General features: G+C 37.4%; 1 protein-coding gene across 5 annotated transcripts in view; it reads left to right on the top strand.

Annotated features, from left to right (window-relative positions):
* The window catches only part of LOC130091634 (voltage-dependent R-type calcium channel subunit alpha-1E), a 194,875-nt gene that overhangs the window by 159,384 nt on the left and 15,909 nt on the right, over positions 1–19,582 (top strand). For 4 of the 5 annotated variants that reach the window (XM_056259628.1, XM_056259625.1, XM_056259624.1 and 1 more), the window contains 16 exons: positions 474–591; positions 1,113–1,180; positions 1,267–1,358; positions 7,421–8,236; positions 8,671–8,930; positions 9,309–9,420; positions 9,520–9,649; positions 11,883–11,942; positions 12,066–12,172; positions 12,628–12,724; positions 14,154–14,314; positions 14,507–14,641; positions 15,154–15,355; positions 17,019–17,183; positions 18,505–18,618; positions 18,707–18,799. In XM_056259628.1, the coding sequence (XP_056115603.1) occupies positions 474–591; positions 1,113–1,180; positions 1,267–1,358; positions 7,421–8,236; positions 8,671–8,930; positions 9,309–9,420; positions 9,520–9,649; positions 11,883–11,942; positions 12,066–12,172; positions 12,628–12,724; positions 14,154–14,314; positions 14,507–14,641; positions 15,154–15,355; positions 17,019–17,183; positions 18,505–18,618; positions 18,707–18,799 (2,730 nt within the window). The remainder of the gene's footprint in view (positions 1–473; positions 592–1,112; positions 1,181–1,266; positions 1,359–7,420; positions 8,237–8,670; positions 8,931–9,308; positions 9,421–9,519; positions 9,650–11,882; positions 11,943–12,065; positions 12,173–12,627; positions 12,725–14,153; positions 14,315–14,506; positions 14,642–15,153; positions 15,356–17,018; positions 17,184–18,504; positions 18,619–18,706; positions 18,800–19,582) is intronic. The other variant, XM_056259629.1, reaches the window with a different exon arrangement.

Below are 19,582 nucleotides of genomic sequence, written 5' to 3'. Positions count from 1 at the left end.
GTGAAAAATGGCTTAGAAGGAAGACTAATTAATTAGACCAAGATTTAATTGCACAGATAAACAGGAAATTTGGATCAGAGCAAGAACAAAAACATACTTAGTCGCAAAACAGAATCTGTCATCCCTTTATTAATGATGAAACTGCATAAATGTACAGCAGTCCAGCACAGAAAAAAACACCCTGAAATATAGATAGTAGTAGGCTTAAACAAAATGTGTTGATTTTGTTTCCGTGACAATGTTGTAGGAAAATAAGTGTAATTCTGACAAATGGACCTAAAAGCGGTAAAATAAGTTTTTGCACTCCACTTATTGGTAGCTGAAAGGTTTATCAAATTAGCCAAAATATTTCATAAACAAACATGCACGGGGAAGAATTTGTTGAATTTTAGTGTTTATCTATTGTGTGAAAATATGAGGAGATCTCTGTTGAGATTCCATGTGGGCCTGGAATAAGTTCACAGTGTTTCTAGATTCTCACTGGCGAGGACTGGAATGAAGTCATGTACAATGGCATCCGGTCTCAAGGTGGAGTGAAGTCGGGGATGTGGTCATCTGTCTACTTCATTGTTCTGACTTTGTTTGGAAATTGTATCCTTCATTTATTCTTTCTCTATTCTCTATACAGGTATATCCTATTATATGGCATATACAGTATTAAATGTACTCATTGTCCGGTGCACAAATGTTTCTTTGAAAATATGAAGATGTGGCTGTGATTCATTTGAACAGTTTCAGAGCTGTTTTACTTATGCTTTCTGGGGGGGTTATCCTTGAAAAAAATAATTTGATGTTCTTCAGGGTTTCACTGAAGTCTACATGAAATCAAAATTTGGTTGTTAACTTTCTTAATATACATTCCTGTTCTTACTGTGCATCTGTGAGTCATCACTACAACTTCATAGTCTTTCATCAAAACGTAACTTCCTCTGCTTTTTACCTTACATTACTAAGCTTTTTTTCTTAAACTTTCCGACTACGATTAGTGCATGTTGACTTTAAAGTCTTTGCTGGTTTTATAATATGCTGGTTTGAATGTGTTCTTCTTAGTTTTGGTGGTTATTTCTGCATAACTCATTGTTTTGAGTCAAAATCCTTGATAAAATGGTCAGATACACTACTCAACGTCTTCTTGGCTATCGCTGTTGACAATTTGGCCAATGCCCAGGAGCTCACAAAGGTATATCCAGCATGGTTCTTTTAGCTTTATATGTTAAAGGATTTGTTAGGCATTTGGATAATGAATAACGCCTTGCTATTCCAAAGGATGAAGAGGAGGAGGAAGCGGCGTTTAATCAGAAACATGCCCTGCAGAAAGCCAAGGAGGTTGGGCCCATGTCCTCTTTCATGTGCTCTGAGTAAGTGAACCAAGTATATCCTTGCCTGCTGCATTTGCCCTCTCACAGAGATGCTAATGTACCAACTAATTAACATACTAACACCAGTCTTTTGTCTGGGATGTTTTTTAGTGTGGTTTCAGAGATAAAATTGGCACGTCTGTCAAAGTATACCTGTAGGACTTTACAGCTTCAGTACCTGGCCAAGTTTACTTAGATGAACATGCTAGTTTGACTCTACAGGGACATTGCTGTACTTTTGCTAGAATATGTAAACAGTTGAAGTCTTTGCTTCTACAGATACTGTATCTCTTTCGCTCTGTACCCTTCAAATCAAATGTTACTCAGTTGTTGAGGTAAAATGTGGAAAAACCCAAGCTAGACTGAACAGCTTTGAATTGATTCAATGGTGGGATGCAAATTTCTGCTTAATGGGAGTAATATAGAAATAAGTATTAAAACTTTAAGGGGTCTTCACTTTCCCGGCAAGTATGCAAGAGGCAGTTACTTGAGACCAACAAGACTGTGTTACCCATTGTTGAGGGTTGTACACAATGTTCTTTCGGTTGATTGCGTAGGGATTTTTTGGGCTCTTTATTCTTGAAGCACAATAATTTGCTTCAAAATCAACAGCAAGTTGTCATAGCAACCGGCAAGCTTCCCAGTCTTTGCAGGGATGAGTCTATTCTGTTGTCATAGAGACTATTTTGTTCCCATCAAAAGGAGAATTACAGAGTTTTGAATGCCTTTACATTGGTCAGCCAAGATATGTATTTGTATGTTATCTCCTTCGCAAGAACAGAAGAGGCATCCAGCTAGCCTTAATCTCAAGACATATAAAGAGAATCAGATGTCTAAAATTGGAGATTAAAGTTTCTATAACCGGATCTCACACACAGATGCATCTTTCTGTGATTTTGGGAACTTAACACTGCATGGATGTGATGTCAGACTCCTGGAGTTGAGCATGTGCAAGCCTGGATGACTGGCCATATGTGTCCTCAACGTTACAATCCAATCACCTTTACATCTCTTGATTGATCATAGATACTTTAGAAGCTCACTTTTACGCATTTTCTTTTCATTGATAGCTTAAAACATTTAACATGACTTGAGAGAGTTTGATTTGCTGATGCTGATTTGAGTGAGTATATCACTGAATTTCCTGTAAGCATGAATTCACCTCTACAAACATGTTGTTTTATTCTGGAGGTGATATATATTGGGTTCTTTCTGAGCCCAGTAGCAATACGTGCCGTAACTAGAAAGGGCGAAAAGATAAGCCAAGTTTTCAGTCAAGAAATGTAAAAGCAGGATCCAAAATTAACTTTTTGCTACACCTGCCTATGGCGAGTAATATGAGAAAAATTAATGGAGTTACGTATTTCTTAACAGTCATGAATATATATACATTTAGTCCTTTTGACAATTGAATTATTTAGCTGTTTTCCTTGCCTATTAGTGGCATCTTGTGTCACTCACAGCATCATGAACAAGATGAATCAGTTTTCATCTCTGTCGTTTTGTGGCTCTGTGTGTCGCCACATGGAGTTCTGGAGAAAAATAATTAATCCCAGCCTCCTAGATACAATTCTTATGGCAAGTTTCCCATTGAGATTAAAGTTTTTAGAAGACACATGAGTTGTGTCAGATATGTTTAGTTAGTATTGTTTGTATATTTTTTATTTAATTCACTCACGTCTCTTACATCATTCTTACAGTTTAAATTGAATTGCATCATAATACATCATTTCTTATAGTTACTGGCCATTGGCAAATTTTACACAAATCCAGTTCTTATTTGCATTTGGTGCATGGCACGTGTTATATTTGGACCCTGTGTAAACATTTGTTTTAATATATATACATTTATATATATTCTATTATTTTGGGCATGCTCACAATTTGCAATAACTAATAACAAATGTTTGTGATGAGTGTTATTGTATAGAAAAGAGGCTTATTTTGTCATTATTGAGCAATAACATTTTAAATGTTTGCTGGACAATTACTGAAAATAAAAACAAACAAAAAACACTCTGTATGAAGCAATGGAGGCCATGCCTTTGTCACAGCAAATTGGTATGATGTGAATACCACAGGGTCTCTTCTCTACTGCATTTTGGGAGATAATGTGAGAGCTGGTTGTCAGTGAACTCAGACTGGAAATTGTGGCCTGTGGCATTTGGATTTTGCATGTTTACTTTAAAACTAAACAGGTTGTTGTAGCATGTCCGAAAGTGCTTGACGGGAACTGAGAAATGAATGCATGTCTTCAGTGAGCATGACAATTATTGAGGTCATACCTGGGAAATGCATATGTATGACTAGTTGACTACTAAATTAATCAGGGTGCTTTCTCTTTCTGATATTGTTTGCTTATGCATATGAATCCCATTTATATATGTCTTATATCTGTGCCATGTTTCTTACTGTCTCAGCATTTCAAAATGTTCCAGAATACTGTATTTGTTGCTTCTAATATATCTTCCATCATGTTTTCATGTTACGCTTTGCTGCCTTGTTACACAGCCCAAAATTTGTAATTGTTTTAAAACTTTGTGTAACTTTAATTTATTATCAACAATAGTATAAATGCAACATGTTAAATAAAATAAATAAAAAAAACATTTAAATGTTAAATGTTTTTTTTATGGCATTGGCATACTATGGCATTGAAATATTAATGAAACAATATATTTGTCAGAATTTTTGTCAATGACCTTTTTGGGCTGTGATTCTTGGCTTGTTTTGTCCTTGTTCTCGAAAGCACTAATGTCTTGTTTTCAACCAATCGCTCATTGATTACACGGACCTCACAAGAGTACAAGTGCCAGTAAGTAATAGTCTGTTATTTCAATTTTAACATTCAGCACCGCCTAATTTATCAATCTGGGTGAAGCTTTCTGTTCTGCCATCTTTATTAAATGTCTGATTTCACATTTTCAAGTCTGATCTTTGGTTGGAATTTGATTTGTCAATTTCCTGCAATGATATTTCACTCTTTTTTCTCTCTCCATTCTGAATCAAATCTATTTCAAGTTTCGCTGTTTCGCTGTTTCGTTTTTCACTTTTATATCGCAACTCTATCCAGTTGTTTTCCATCTCTGCTGTCCTTACCAGCTGGACCATGAATTCCAGTCACACAAAAACACAAAGTCACAAAACGGAATTAAAGGACCCTTTCTACCATGAGTTGCAAAGTATTTGTTAAAAGCAATCTATTTAATATTTTGCACTCAGAAACTTCAGTTCTCATATTCAGCTACCCTGCTGACTAGACCACCTGGTCACCATCATGTGGTTGTTTTTTAATGCCGGCCCCCTACACATTTATTAACTTGTCAGTATAATGTTCATGGTGAACCAGTTTTCTATTCAATTTTTGAAGCCAGTGGTTCTCAATTGGTCGGTTGCAGGTTTCTTTGGGTAAACTCTAAATATGAACATACACATTATATTTTTAGAAAAGCAATATAAATAGGCATATTAATTTGGGGGAAAAAAAGGTTTAGTAACTTAAAAAAATAAACAAAAATTTGTCATCTGTCTAATAACATTCTACACTATTTTGATGCAAATTCATCTGTCACTTGGTAGAAGGTGTGTTCAGTGCAATGAATCATTGGCTGCCAAGAGCAGGAGACAATCGATATTCAAGATACATTTTGAAACCAAACATTCAAACTGTTTGAAGTAGGGATGCACCGATATGAACATTTTGGCCGATACCGATAACCGATAATTCTTTACAGTTGAAAGCTGATAACCGATATATTGGCCGATAAATCTAAATTAAAATTTTTATATACTTTGATAGCCTGTATAACAAAAGGCTCACCATTAAAAGCCTTGTCTCAAACACTTTTAACATAAATCAAACCTATACAATAGAGTATAGCCTAGTTTGAACCAGTGTAAGATTCCTTATCTTTTAAAATTAATTTTACACTCATATGGACAACTTTCTTTATTAAAAAATGGTACTTTATAATAAGGTTTAATTTTGTTAGCATTAGTTAGCATGACCCAACGATTTTATAAAACCTTTTTAAGAAAGTTATATCTGTTAACATTAGTCAATGCACTGTGAACTAACATGAACGCACATATTTTATTAACTAACGATAACAAAGGCTATTGCTCTCTGTTAGTTAATGCATTAACAAATGAGACCTTATTGTAAAGTGTTATCAAAAAATCTATTGCCTAACAAAAAATAAAATACATAAATAATACAAACAAGTCATTGGATAACATTGGGCTGCATATAAAGAAACAAAATGGTGCCCAGCCCAAGCAGCAGACAGATCCATTATTGTCCCATGGATCAATAAAATGGAATCGCCTCCGCACGGACAATAAGAAAAAAATATTTGAATCAAACGTAGGCTACCATATCGTTGATGAAAATAATACGAGAACAAAATAATGTTAGTTATTAATTATAACGCAATGTTTTTGAAAAAAATTAAACATTTTTAATATTACATTGATAGTAAACATCTTTAATAGCTTAGTAACTGTTTCAAATGACATTCCTGTGTGAGCTGCGCGCGCTAAAGCTGAAGAGAAGGTTGATTGCTAGAAGGTTCAACTCAACGGTTGCTGAAGAATGCAAACTTAAAGAATTTACAAATGTATTACAATAGTGAATACAATTATAATTGTATGACAGTCCCAATCATAGCTTTTAATGTTTTGCATTGTTGTTTAATCTGCGCGCGCTGAAGCTGAAGAGAACGAGCACCGGCAAAAACTGAAGAACTTTTCTAGCAGGTTGTTTAAATCCACGAACGAAACGCATCATATGTGAGATTAATCAGATATTTATATTACATCAACTTTATATTACGACTTACCTGCGCAAAATTACGTGAATGAGAACTTGTGCTGGTCATAATGTGTAGGCTAATCCCTGTTCTGGACGCGCTATTCTCACAACATCGCGCTGAAACGGCAACTAAACAGAGAATTCACAACGTTTTATTACAATAGTGTTCTCATTATAATGGCATGTATATGACAGTCCCAATTATAGTTATAAATGTGCATTGCTGTCGGAGCTGCGCAACGCTAAAATGATCAAAGATGATCACAGCAAAGATGATCACCGGTACAATGAAGCGCTACTGCATCGTTCATTAACTCAACCAAACGCATCCTATATTAGATTAATCATATATATATACACAAAATAAACATATTACAACTTGCAATGGCGCAGAATGCTGTGAATGCTCAAGAGAACTTGACTGTGCTTGTCATGAAGGCTAAACTCCATAGACGCGCCCTTTCCGCCACAACGCGCTCGTCGCGCTGAAACACTGGCGAACAACAATTCACAACATTCTTTTGCGTGTTTTTATTATAATGTTATGAAGCCTATGTGACAGATTTGTGCTGCACATGTTGCACTGAACTGTATCTTCCTTTTCGAAGTGAATCCAATCATTCAGAACCATCATGGCGAACAGCGTGCATCTCTCAACTGAAGTAAATAATCTATCTATCGGCTTTGATATATCGGCCCAATTTTCTTATCGGACCGATAACGATAACATCAAAAAAGATCATTTATCGGCCGATATCGATATGTGGTCGATATATCGTGCATCCCTAGTTTGAAGTTTTGATATTCAGCCGTAATATCTGTTGATTTTGCATATTGTTGGGCCTAAACAGCTCATGTAATATGAATACTTTTCATTGTTTGATTTTAAGGATGTTTCTGGTTACTTCAAATAAACATTTCTTAGAAGCCAAGAAATTAATAAAAAAATTAATAAAAACCAATAAACCAATGAATGAATTTTTTTTTGTATGCTAAACATTTATTTAGGTCTTGACGTCCAATGTAATATAGAGTCTTAAAGCGAAACCAACTGAGAACCACTGGACTAAGCTAGTCTTTTCTGAAGGGTAGAAAGGGTTTAGCGCAGAAAGGCGCATTACTATTATTATTATTATTTTGTACTGCTAATGATTGATAAGGTAATGAAAACAATTGTTGTGGCATGGTTGTTGAAATATTTCTTTTTGCCACCCAGTATTATTGAGTTTCCTCTCTCTTTTTTCCTCAGGAGGAGGAGGAGGCCCTACCTGTACAGGAAGCGTGCAATTCACCGGAGCCGTGCGGCCTACTCCTTCGAGGATTCGGAGAGTCTGGCTGATGCTCGTCCACTCAATGCCTCTAACTCTTTCATGTCCAGGAGAGAGAGAAGGAGGAGGATGACCATGTCAGTTTGGGAGCAGAGGACCAGCCAACTGCGCCGCCACAGGCAGATGTCCAGCCGTGAGATCCTGTTCAGCAGCCCAAGTGAAGAGCACGATGGACCACCTGGCTGCCATCACCACCAGACCACAGAGATATCTCCATCTGACAGCAAGCACAGAGCCATCGAGACCACTACAACCACTGCCATGCCGGAGGCTACCTTAGAGCCACCCATGCCTATGGATGAGCAATCTCAGTCCATTTCTATCCCCGAACCCCCTTTAGCGATTCCAATACCGGAGCCACCAATGCCTGCTGACATATCCCTTCCTGAACCCCCAGTGACGCTGAATCTACCCTTAACAGAGCCGTCTGAATCAAAGACCTCACCCGAGCGTTCTCTAGACAACAACCATTGCCCCAGACTGAATGGGAACAGGCGGCAGCGGGCAGTCCGTAAGTACAGGCCTCCTGCGATGGGGGACACGCTGACCCCTGATATGTGGCCCAGATCCCGACGCCCACGTCACCGCGAATCTCACACAGATGCAAGGGGCAAAGAGTCACAACAGGGAGACGATGGTGTTGACAGTAGAGAACAGAGGCCTGGGAATGAGGGAGATGAAAAGGAATCAAAGAATGATGGAGGGATCAGTCCAGATGGCAGAGTGCTTGAACGGAGGTGATTTGTTTAATTATTTGTTGTTTTGTTTTTATATGCCCTTTTGATTTATATAATTGTATAAATTATATACACTACAATTTAAAAGTTTAGGGTCACAATTTTTTTAAAGAAATCAATTTCATGTTATTGTTGTACAGTGTTGTAGAACAGATCTGAAAATCATGGTCACCACAAACCTTATTTTATTCAAATCAAAAGCTACTTTTCAAAAAACCCATTAGATTTTTTTGAGGAAACTAGCAAATTGGCCTTCGAGGTCTACCTACAAATTGGCATAATGACTGGACAACACAACTCTATTCACATCACAACATAGTGACAGCTTAAATTAATTTAACATATACCTAACTATTTTTATGGCCAAGTACACAGTATTCCTTGTTGAGAGTCTGGAGAGAGAAATTGTGCTATTAACTTCTCCCCTTCCACAGGCAGAACAAACCAGACAACTCTGAATCAGAGCCAAAACCAGTCAATTCCCCCTGCAAAAACCCACCTCAGGACTCAGAACCTGCAACTCTACAGCTCACTGAGAGCACACTCCAGCATTCCCCACAGCGCACTATGGGTGCTGGCGAGACAGATAATAACAACCACAAATCCTTGAATCTGGATAAGTCATCCCTTAACACCAGCATCATGATAGAAGTCACCGACACTCAGCCATCCATGGAGCTGACCTCCATTACGGGTTTGTTCATCCCTGCACCTCTGATAACCCTATTGATAAGACCAGCTTAGACTAATTGCTGCTGGTTAGTACTGGATTGGTGCTGGTCTAGCTAGAGGAGCAGAGCCAAGCTGTTTGTTCACCAGCCAAGACATGGCCATTAGCTTGGTCTTTCTGGTGAAGCTGGTTGGCAAAGGAAGTTTTGCTGATTAAGCTACTTAAAATTCCTTGAAACACCACCATCCAATAACATGACCTGCAAGATTTTTCAGTAGGGAAAGTACACAAATATAAACTGATATGATTTTATGTTGCCTAGATATTTTTAATATCATTGTAATTTCATAATTTTAATTTCATAAAATCATTTTTTTTCTAATATATACCTTGATTTATTAGGTAATAGTAAAGACGTGGAGGCCTCAAAGCCAGAGAAAGAAGAAGAGGAAACCCCAGATGCGCCCAAAGGCCCTCCACCTGTCAGCATGTTCATCTTCAAACCCAACAACCCGTAAGGCTGAATGTTTGTTGAGCCACAGCTGTATTCTATATTTTATGAATACGTTTTTGCTTCATCTCTCACTCTCTCTATTCCTCATCTCTTCCACAGGGTCCGCAGGGCCTGCCACTACATTGTCAATTTTCGTTATTTCGAGATGTCAATCCTTCTTGTGATCACTGCCAGCAGTATCGCTTTGGCTGCCGAAGACCCCGTCAACACTAATTCGGACAGGAACAAAGTAAGAATGCCTCACCACCACCAGAATGCCTCTTATTGTGTATACAATAATCATATGTAAATAGTTTTGCTATATTTCTTATAAGGAAGCTTACAAACAATTCTGAGTATATTTACCTCTGTTAATTGACCTGTTTCATTGATAATTGCATTACTAAAGGGTGCATATTGGATAATTATAAGAATATAAAATAAAACAAACTCTGATGGTACCACTACCTTATTTTTCTTTTATATATACTTTTATTATAATACTTTTATGTTCATCTCAGTGTCACTATGAAAGCTGTAATTCTGTAGGTTAGTTGACATTGATGTTTTTTGGACAATTTACATGTTGTACAAACAGCAAGTTTCTATTATGCATGCAAGTTTCATGACCTCCTTTCAATTGAGAGACTATTTGGAATATTTATACTTTTAAACATTTTTGTCACCTTAAAGGTAAATGTTGACCTGGCACAACACCTAAAATATTCGCTTTCCATAATATGGTAAATGGACTGCATTTATATAGCGCTTTCACAGACCCAATGGCCACCAAAGCACTTTACTTTTTGCCTCACATTCACCCATTCACTCACCGATGGTGGTGTCAGCCATGCAAGGCGCCATCCAGCTCGTCAGGAGCAGCTGGGGTTAAGTGTCTTGCTCATGGACACTTCAACACTTGGTCAGGTGGAACTGGGGATTGAACCACCAACCTTCTGGTTTGTAGACAACCTACATGAACCACTGAACCACTGAGCCACTGCCGCCCCACATTAATAATACATTAATAGAAAAATAATCTAAAATACTGATGATGATTTTAAAAGATGATGATTAAAAAAGGCTTGTAAACATGTTTTAAAGGGACATTGTGTAGGAATTTCTCCCATCTAGCGGTGAATTTGTATTTTGTATTGTGCTCTCCAGCGCCTCGCTTTTTCAAATGGGTGTTGCATCTACAGTAGCCGTTATGTACCAAAAAGCTATGACAGGATGTCTTCTAATAGCACTTCCTCGAGTTTACCTATAGCCTACATGTTCTACTGTAATGCTGCCTATATAATGAATTACACAACCAAGCAATGAAAAAAAGCTTGTAATTTAGACCGTAACATTGACTTATCTGTCGAGAAGAAAGCAAATTCAGCGTCCCTTAAAGTCTTTCTCCTTCATTAGCTTTTTCCACGTGGGAAAAGCTATCCCGATATTTATCCTCGTTTTTTTTAATTCACCAGTCACGTTTCCTTTTAAATGAAATTTTTTGCTTTTTTGGCGACGAGGATTCCTTCTCCTGTGGCTCGGCATATGTATGGTCCGCCATTAAAAATAACAGTACAATGCAGCCTTTTAAACCTGCCGGGGCAGTGACAAGCGCCTCTCACTGCTCTGCTCCTCCGTTTCTGCTGCTTTCAGTTACGTGACGCTGGCTCTGAACGAAAACGTGTTGGCCTAGTACTTTTTGTCCCTCTCTGCTATTATAGTTTTTCAAGATGGCGGAACTACATGGAAGCCTCCGTGGACCTACCCGTCCCATGTATATAAAGATAATAAATTCTTCGTTTACTAGGATAAGTCAGATAATTGGCAGAGGTATTTGTACACCATTGAGGACATATTTATGGATAAAAATATTGATTTTAGGTAATAAAATACCTAAAAAAGTACACATTGTCCCTTTAACAACCCAGTATCATTACAAATACAACATCTATTTCTTATTCTTAAAAAGGAATTTATTTAAAAAAAATAGATCAGCAGACCTGTTTGAGTTTCTTTGGTCTTGATGATATTGTTCCCTGTGGGTCATGAAGTGTTTGGCATCATTCACTAATAGAAATGAGATTTTTGTTGCAGGTTTTAAATTTCCCTTGTGAAAGTGCACCAGCTGTATGAAGCCACAGCTAATTACATGCTAAGACCCTTTCAGTAATAGTTAATGAGATCGTGTGTGTAACAAATGACGTAAACAATACTCTAGATGTAGAGAACAGCTGAAGACGAAGCCTCTTTCCCTCTCAGAAATGCACACACTAGGATTTAAATCTATACAGAAAGAGTGCTGTCACTGCTGTGATGTAGTCAGTAGATCCATCATGAGAATACCAACATTCTGGCTTGATAAAATTTAGCAGTCATTGACAAACAATGCTAATGTCAAGTCCCATGCATACTGTAGCCTCACTTTTCATGTTTGCTAAAGCTGACATTGTTATCAATTTTTTATTTGTTTCTATGTTCAATAGGTGCTGCGATATTTTGATTATGTATTCACTGGCGTCTTCACGTTTGAAATGATAATCAAGGTGAGTTCCTGGATCATTCTTGGGTTCCTCTATGTTCCTTTATAAAGACTCAGTTTTCAAATTAAGCTATATATAATGTATTATATAAATATGCTGTGTATGTTGTTGTTATATTTTTCTCAGATGATTGAGCAGGGTTTGATCTTACATGATGGCTCCTATTTCCGTGACTTGTGGAACATTCTGGATTTCATAGTTGTGGTGGGAGCTCTGGTGGCCTTTGCTCTCACGTGAGTCAGATTAATCCAAACATGAGAAATAACAAGTGTTATTTCACATGTTTGGTGTTCTGTTGGTCAATCTGAAACGTTAATGAAGATGTTTAGCAGCATTGCTCAAATTTTTTGTTATCCATTAATGCCTTGTGATAACACCATGATTTATGTGAGGAAAAGCATTCAGACGTTATTCCTGACACATATTGATGTTAGTGGATGCTCTTTTTTCTCTGTTGTGAGTGTAAAGCATTTCTGTGTTCATTGAGAAGCTCTCTGGTTCAGAATGCCTGTCTGTTTCTCGTTTGTTTCTCTGTTGTTCTTGTGGATTGTGGCTCACCGCATCTGACAGGAATGTGATGGGGTAAAAACACTCTGATTTTGTGCCATATAATAATGTGTGTGTTTGTTATTCGTACATGAAAAATTGGGCTTTGTTGTTTTCTAATATATGTTTTTATGCTATACAGGAGTAACACAGGAAGAGACATTAAAACCATCAAATCATTGCGTGTGCTTAGAGTGTTGAGGCCTCTCAAGACTATTAAAAGACTTCCCAAACTCAAGGTATGTGAACATTAAATTAATACTCTACAGTTCAAAAGTTTTGGGTCAAAAGTTATTGTTATTGTAAGTTAGTTATTATTATTTATTTTTTAAAGAAATCAATAATTTTATTCAGCAAGGATGCATTGAATTGTTCTGTTGAACTTTCTATTCATCAAAGAAATAATTCATTTGCATAAATTATTAATCAGCACAACTGTTTGAACATTGGTTATAATATGTTAGGTTACGTAGGTAACCCTGGTTCCCTGAGAAGAGGAACAAGACTATGGGAACACTCCTTGTGAGACGGTGTCTGAAGCACATGTGCTACACACCAATCTCGATTGGCTACCGCAGTCAGGTGACATCATAGGCGCGCCGGCAGAGTATATAGAAGCACCTAGAAAGAACGTCATCAACTTCAATTGTCTGACGTAAAGGCATGCCGGAAGGATGGCAACGTGATGCAGTGTCTTGTGCCTCTTCTCAGGGGTAACCTGGGTTACCTACGTAACCTAAAGTTCTCTTTCGAAGTGGAACTCAACACTGCTTAATGGAGTTGATGCTATTGGAACGAAATACCCATGCCATACTACTCAAATGCCTGCTCACTGTGCTGTAAAATCACTAGCTGTAGCCAAAGATTTTAGCCATACAGCGCATCTAGTGACCAAGGACTAACAGCCTGAGGCAATGTCTGCAGCTCAATACAACCCATATTACTTGGTCTATATTACCCAGGGCTAGATCTGACTAGGTAGATCGCAGCCTCACTGCGTTTGCCACCAATAAGGCGGGGCAGACTAGAAGACTACTACCCAGACCCTTCAGCCATTAGCCGTTTAGCACGGTTTTGATGGCAAGTTTGGAGCCTTTCACAAGGAAGCCGCACTGGGCACGAGATAGCTCACAAGCACATCTCTGACCCAGGGCATCCCCGCATAGCCTTGTTCAGCAACCCCCTTTACATTGCTACGAGCCGGGAATGGTTTGTCCCATGATCTCGCAAATTCATCATGGAGATCGGGGAGGAAAGGAAGGCTCATTGGAACGGGACGCGTATGATCCACAAGGAATCACTCATCCAACCTGCTTGTAAATCAAATTGTAATGGCAAGATGACTGGGTCAGAGTATCTCTGAAACGGCAAGGCTTGTGGGTTACTACCGGTCAGCATTGATGAGAATTTACCAAATATTGTAGCGCTATGGTCAACCCAAAATAATTTTTATATTAGCAAAGAATGGTCACAAAGTCATGTTTACATGTTCAGATTTTTGTAAGTCCATATTTCTATCGATAAAATATGGATAAAATCCATGGGTTCAGTTATAAAACTGAAAAAAAAAATATCTCATGAAAATTTGAAATGTTGCATTGGCAAGTAGCTGAAATAAAATAGGTTTAAGTTGAAGTACTAAAATTACTGTCTCTTACTGATTTTCAGGCCGTTTTTGACTGTGTGGTCACGTCGCTAAAGAATGTCTTCAACATCCTCATCGTCTACAAGCTCTTTATGTTCATATTTGCTGTCATTGCCGTGCAGCTTTTCAAAGGGAAATTTTACTACTGTACTGACAGTTCCAAGGACACAGAAAACGAGTGCAAGTAGGTACCCATTACAGCTGGAATGTAAATTCTAAATATAATGCTAAAATTCATTTAAGCAGCTCAGACATTATTCAAAGCTAAAAAGACTTTAGAAAATATCAATGGTGCTATGAATATAAGGATGACATTTTTACGAGCACAAAATCTCTGCAAATGATGTGGAAAATGTTTTTTCTTAATGTTCTATAGGGGTTACTACATTGACTATGACAAAGACAAGAAAAAGGAGAAACGAGAGTGGAAAAGACATGATTTCCATTATGATAACGTCATCTGGGCCCTGTTGACTCTCTTTACGGTATCCACTGGGGAAGGGTGGCCGCAGTAAGAGCCAACTTTAGTTCATATTTTCACACTGTATCATTTGACAAATTTATTAACAGCTTAATAAGATTAACATTCTTCTTAACACCTTTCTAAAAGCTGTGTGCTGATATTTGCATATTCGGTAACTCCAACTTTTACATTCTAGAGGAAACTTGCACAACAGGCCCAATGTGTATTTGAACTTGGGGTGCTTTTAGTGATTTCAGCCATTTTGCTAACCTCTGCCAGAGTGAATTAGGCCATGCCCATGCTTTCAACCACTCTAAAACCCATTCACAGACATGTTAGCTTCACACTTTAACACATTGCAAACAAACATGAATGCTCAAGCAAAGGAAAAAAGGGCTGTAGGCAGTAGTAGCAGTTTTTGCTGGTGCTTCTTGCAGCACCTTTAAGCCCCTCAAGTTCACACAGGTATTCTAGCAGAGTAACCTTAGTTTCATTTGGAACAGAAAGCATAGATAAATGTATATAGATTTGTCTGTAAACACACTTATTTGGCATTGTAGAGTTCTGCAACACTCTGTGGATGTGACTGAGGAGGACCGGGGTCCCAGTCAGGGGAACAGGATGGAGATGTCCATCTTCTATGTCATTTATTTTGTGGTGTTCCCATTCTTCTTCGTCAACATATTCGTGGCCCTCATCATCATTACCTTCCAAGAGCAGGGTGATAAAATGATGGAGGAGTGCAGTCTGGAGAAAAACGAGGTGACTGATTATTTTGCATTCAAGCTGAGATTAAAGTTTAGTAGTGTGGATTGAAGCAATGACACATACTCGAGGCAACAATTGATTCTATTTTTAAAAAAAACATACAAAAGAAAAGTCCTCTGCACTTAAGGGAATCACTCTTGCATGTTCAACAGAGTGCTGCCGCTTGTACATGCAGCACGAGAGTCTTTTGTAGAAGAAGTATTCTTGTTTTCTTCACTTCAACAGTCTCAAAATAAAAATAAAAAATTATTTTGTAGGGGTGTGCAAAAAAATCGATTCACATTTGAATCGCGATTCAATCTTTACTGAAAAATAAAATCGATTCATAGAATTCCAAAAATCGATTCATTTTTTTTTTTTTAATGGCGTGCACGGGCGGAGTGGCAATCGGGTGAGTCGGGACTTTTACCGGTGGTCCGGTAGTGTTTCGAGGCCGCGAGGTCCGGTCTGATAAATAGTTACATTGCAAGTTCTTGCCGCCCGCTGGTCAAACTGTGCAGCCTCTCTGCTCAACCCGTAGATAAATGCATCGATCCGCAGATCGTATGTTTGAGTTCTTAATGGTCTGTAGATCTTTTGCCAAGCGTGTCAGAGGTTAAGGGTTCTAAACCGCACTCGTATAGTTTTTTCTCTCTCTCATCAAAACCGAATATGTTCATCACGTTTGTGTGCATTTTATTTTGTGATTTCACCGGAGTCACCACAACGGCGATAGATTGAAGCGCGCGTCTGAGTGAAGACTGTGCGAGCCACAGAGAACACTGTATCCATGACACATAGCAGCGGCAACGAGCGCTTAGCTTGATTTCAAAAACAACAGATCTCTTATTTAATAGCGAACTAAATGAATGCTCTGCTAGTTAACTGGAGATACCCGCAAATTACACCTATGAACGACTTCACTGGATCTAAACAAATCAATCTAACCATAGATGTTACCAGTAGCGGTGGCTTTTTAAAATCTATTTAAAATAATTTCGCAAGGGTTCTATGACATTAGTATATATTTTTAGGAAGTTCAATGTGCCCAGTCGAGTTCACATTTCAACAGTCAGCCTGGTAGCTGAAGTAGTCCTTAAACCACATTTAGCATAATTGTTTGTTTGATCTGACTACAGCACTTTAAAGCTAAATGTAAAAGCTTTTTATTTAAGTTTTATTTTAAACTTGAATTAAATGTATTTGAAAGCTGGCCAAAGCTTGGCACTTTGCACTTTTTAGTTGCAAAAGTTTTTATTTTTGTATGAAGACATATAAAGTAATATCAAACTACATTTAATTTGTTGTCTTTTAAATTGTGTCTACTGCAATCAATCACATAGGAAAAAGTAAACTACATTTATATACTGCGAATCGTTTTTTGAATCGAGAATCGTTTTTGAATCGAAATTCGATTTTGAATCGAATCTTGAGACAAAAAATCGGTATCGAATCAAATCGTGACATTTTCTGAATCGTGCACCCCTATTATTTTGACATCCAAATATTTGTGCCTGTACATATTTTCAACACAAATCTTATGTAGTTCCAATTGGCATTGTTGCACTGTACCCTGAAAAATAAACAAATGTGCAAGCAATGTTTTTTACCTCCTGACAATTGCTAGTTAATTGCAAATGTGTTTGAGAAACAGTCTTACTGTATATTTGTCTCTTAGAGGGCTTGTATCGACTTTGCCATCAGTGCCAAACCTTTGACTCGCTACATGCCCCAGAACAAACAGACCTTACAGTATCGGCTGTGGCACTTTGTGGTGTCGCCCTTATTTGAGTACACCGTGCTGACGATGATTGCCCTGAACACCATCGTTCTCATGATGAAGGTAACGAGAGATGTCACTGCACTGTGATCTCTTTCTTTTATCAAAATAGAATAATTTCAAATCAAATCAGAATCTTTCTATTGATTTATTTGTTGCAAAAAAGTTCTGTGAGTTCTGCTCACGCTAAAAGGATTTATTTTTCAGTAACTGTACATTATTCCCTTACAATAAATGCTATAGAGATGGAAGGAGACATTACTTGTAGCTTTGGTTAGAATTTAAATGTACATTTATTTTAAGCCTGTGAGTTTTGCAGGGGTAATACCTCTCTCTCTCTCTCTCTCTCTCTCTCTCTCTCTCTCTCTCTCTCTCTCTCTCTCTCTCTCTCTCTCTCTCTCTCTCTCTCTCTCTCTCTCTCTCTCTCTCTCTCTCTCTCTCTCTCTCTCTCTCTCTCTCTCTCTCTCTCTCTCCGTCTGTGTATTTGTAAAAATAAATTAGGTTGATTTAGCTGTTTTTCAGTCCCTGCTGGTGACCCCTGGTCTGTGATACTGCTCGAAAACCAGACAGTCATGAGTCACAGCTTATAAAATATTGATCTGAAGCACCGGCTACTATTTAACTTTTCCTCATTAGCTTTAGCCTGACATCTCCCGTGAGTAATTTCACCTGGAGTTAGAGGTGGGCCTCCACTAGTCATCATGTCTGCAATGGTCTGCATACATGCTTACTGAGGCACAGAGAGTGTAACAGAGCACAGATATTTTTAGATATTGTACTGAAATTTGAAAAGCTTCCATTCTCTCTGTCTGTCTCTTTCATTCAGTTTTCAGTTACAATTTCCAAAGTGCTTTATTGACATAAATGGATCCTGAAATGCGGGTGTTCCATACCAGAATGGCTCCAGATCTGAATGTGTGTAAAATAATGCTTACTGTAAACATTGATGTGAATGATTTTGTATCGATGCATAAAAACAAAAGAATCGATTTTTAAAAAATTAAATTAAATAAGCCTATCATAGATATTAATTTTCTGTTTTATTGTAGGCTTTATATTGTTTTATAATCTAATCGTTACCCTCTGAATCGAATCGCGAGGCAAGTGAAGATTCACACCTCTATTAGGTACTATTATGTAAAAAAAATTTAAAGGGATAGTTCACACAAAAATGTAAATTTTGTCATCATTTACTCACCCTTAAGTTGTTCCAAACCTGTATGTATCCAAACCTGTATAAGTTTTATATGGATATACTGTATATGCTGTCAAGCAACATTAGAGCAATATAAAAATTAATTAGTTAGTAAAAAAAAGTAAATGGTGTAAACATAATTAATTATTCAAGTAGACCTTTTTTGTCTCTTTTTTTGCTCTCTATCAGCATCATGATCCTCGTCCTGAAGGCTATGATGATGTGCTAAAATACCTCAACACTGTGTTCACTGTTATTTTCTCTGTGGAATGTTTTCTCAAGATCCTGGCGTTTGGTATCATGGTAAGCTACCACTGGGAATGTGATACAGTGCATAATATATATCTTGAAATGCATTTCCAACACACATTATTACCTTTATATCTTTCAGAATTATTTCAGAGACACATGGAATATATTTGACTTCATCACAGTTCTAGGAAGCATTGCTGAAATTGCGGTTGACAAATTGCAGAGTGAAAAAGTAAGGAATTTGTGTGTTGCGATTAGAGCTGCTCGATTCTGAATAAATTGAGTCACAATTTGTTTCTTCAAAATAGAGATCATGATTATCCCATGATTCTAAATAGACAATTAAACAAAATAATATGTAATTTACTAGAGGTTCTGACAAAATCTTTATGGCTGCAGTCTATTTAAAAATATTGCATTAATTTGAATAATTTTAATTAATTTTTTTACGGTTTGAATGAATGATTCAATGACTAATACAAATTTTATCAGTCACTTATCTCCACTTACTGGTGTAACAATGTAATCGGTACAATCTTTATTTGAACCGTCAAGTTACTTTCAAAAGGTGATTTACTCTGATCGCTACCCTAGACATCAGTGTTTATATCCGAACTATAAACTTTTATCCCAGTAATTCTGTGATAATCTAAATTGTAAGACAGAAATAATCATACTGTGTGGTTGAAAAGACTTTGTTTTATGCCTATACATGACAACTTCTCTTTCTGGATTAGCAGCAGCACCAATGCAGATCTAAATGTTCGCTGTGATCGTACTTGTCATAGGTTTAATAGACAAAGCCGAATCGTTGTCATTTATGAATTTACAATTAATCGTGCAGCTCTAATTCTGGTTGATTTGTAGGCAGAAGTTGTTTGCATGAGCAATAATGTCTCTATTCTAATTACTTTTTAGCCTATATTGATATGCATGCGCAAGATACTTTTGATTGCTGTAATGACCTTCATATTCTATTTTGTCTCCAGTATTTATTTCCATAAGCATCACCTCT

The sequence above is a fragment of the Rhinichthys klamathensis genome, unplaced genomic scaffold, assembly GCF_029890125.1.
Source record: "Rhinichthys klamathensis goyatoka isolate OS25496 unplaced genomic scaffold, OSU_Roscu_1.1 h1tg000169l_1, whole genome shotgun sequence".
NCBI lineage: Eukaryota > Metazoa > Chordata > Actinopteri > Cypriniformes > Leuciscidae > Rhinichthys > Rhinichthys klamathensis.
Note: the sequence above shows the minus strand (reverse complement) of the source record. Positions and strands in the feature narration are given on the sequence as shown.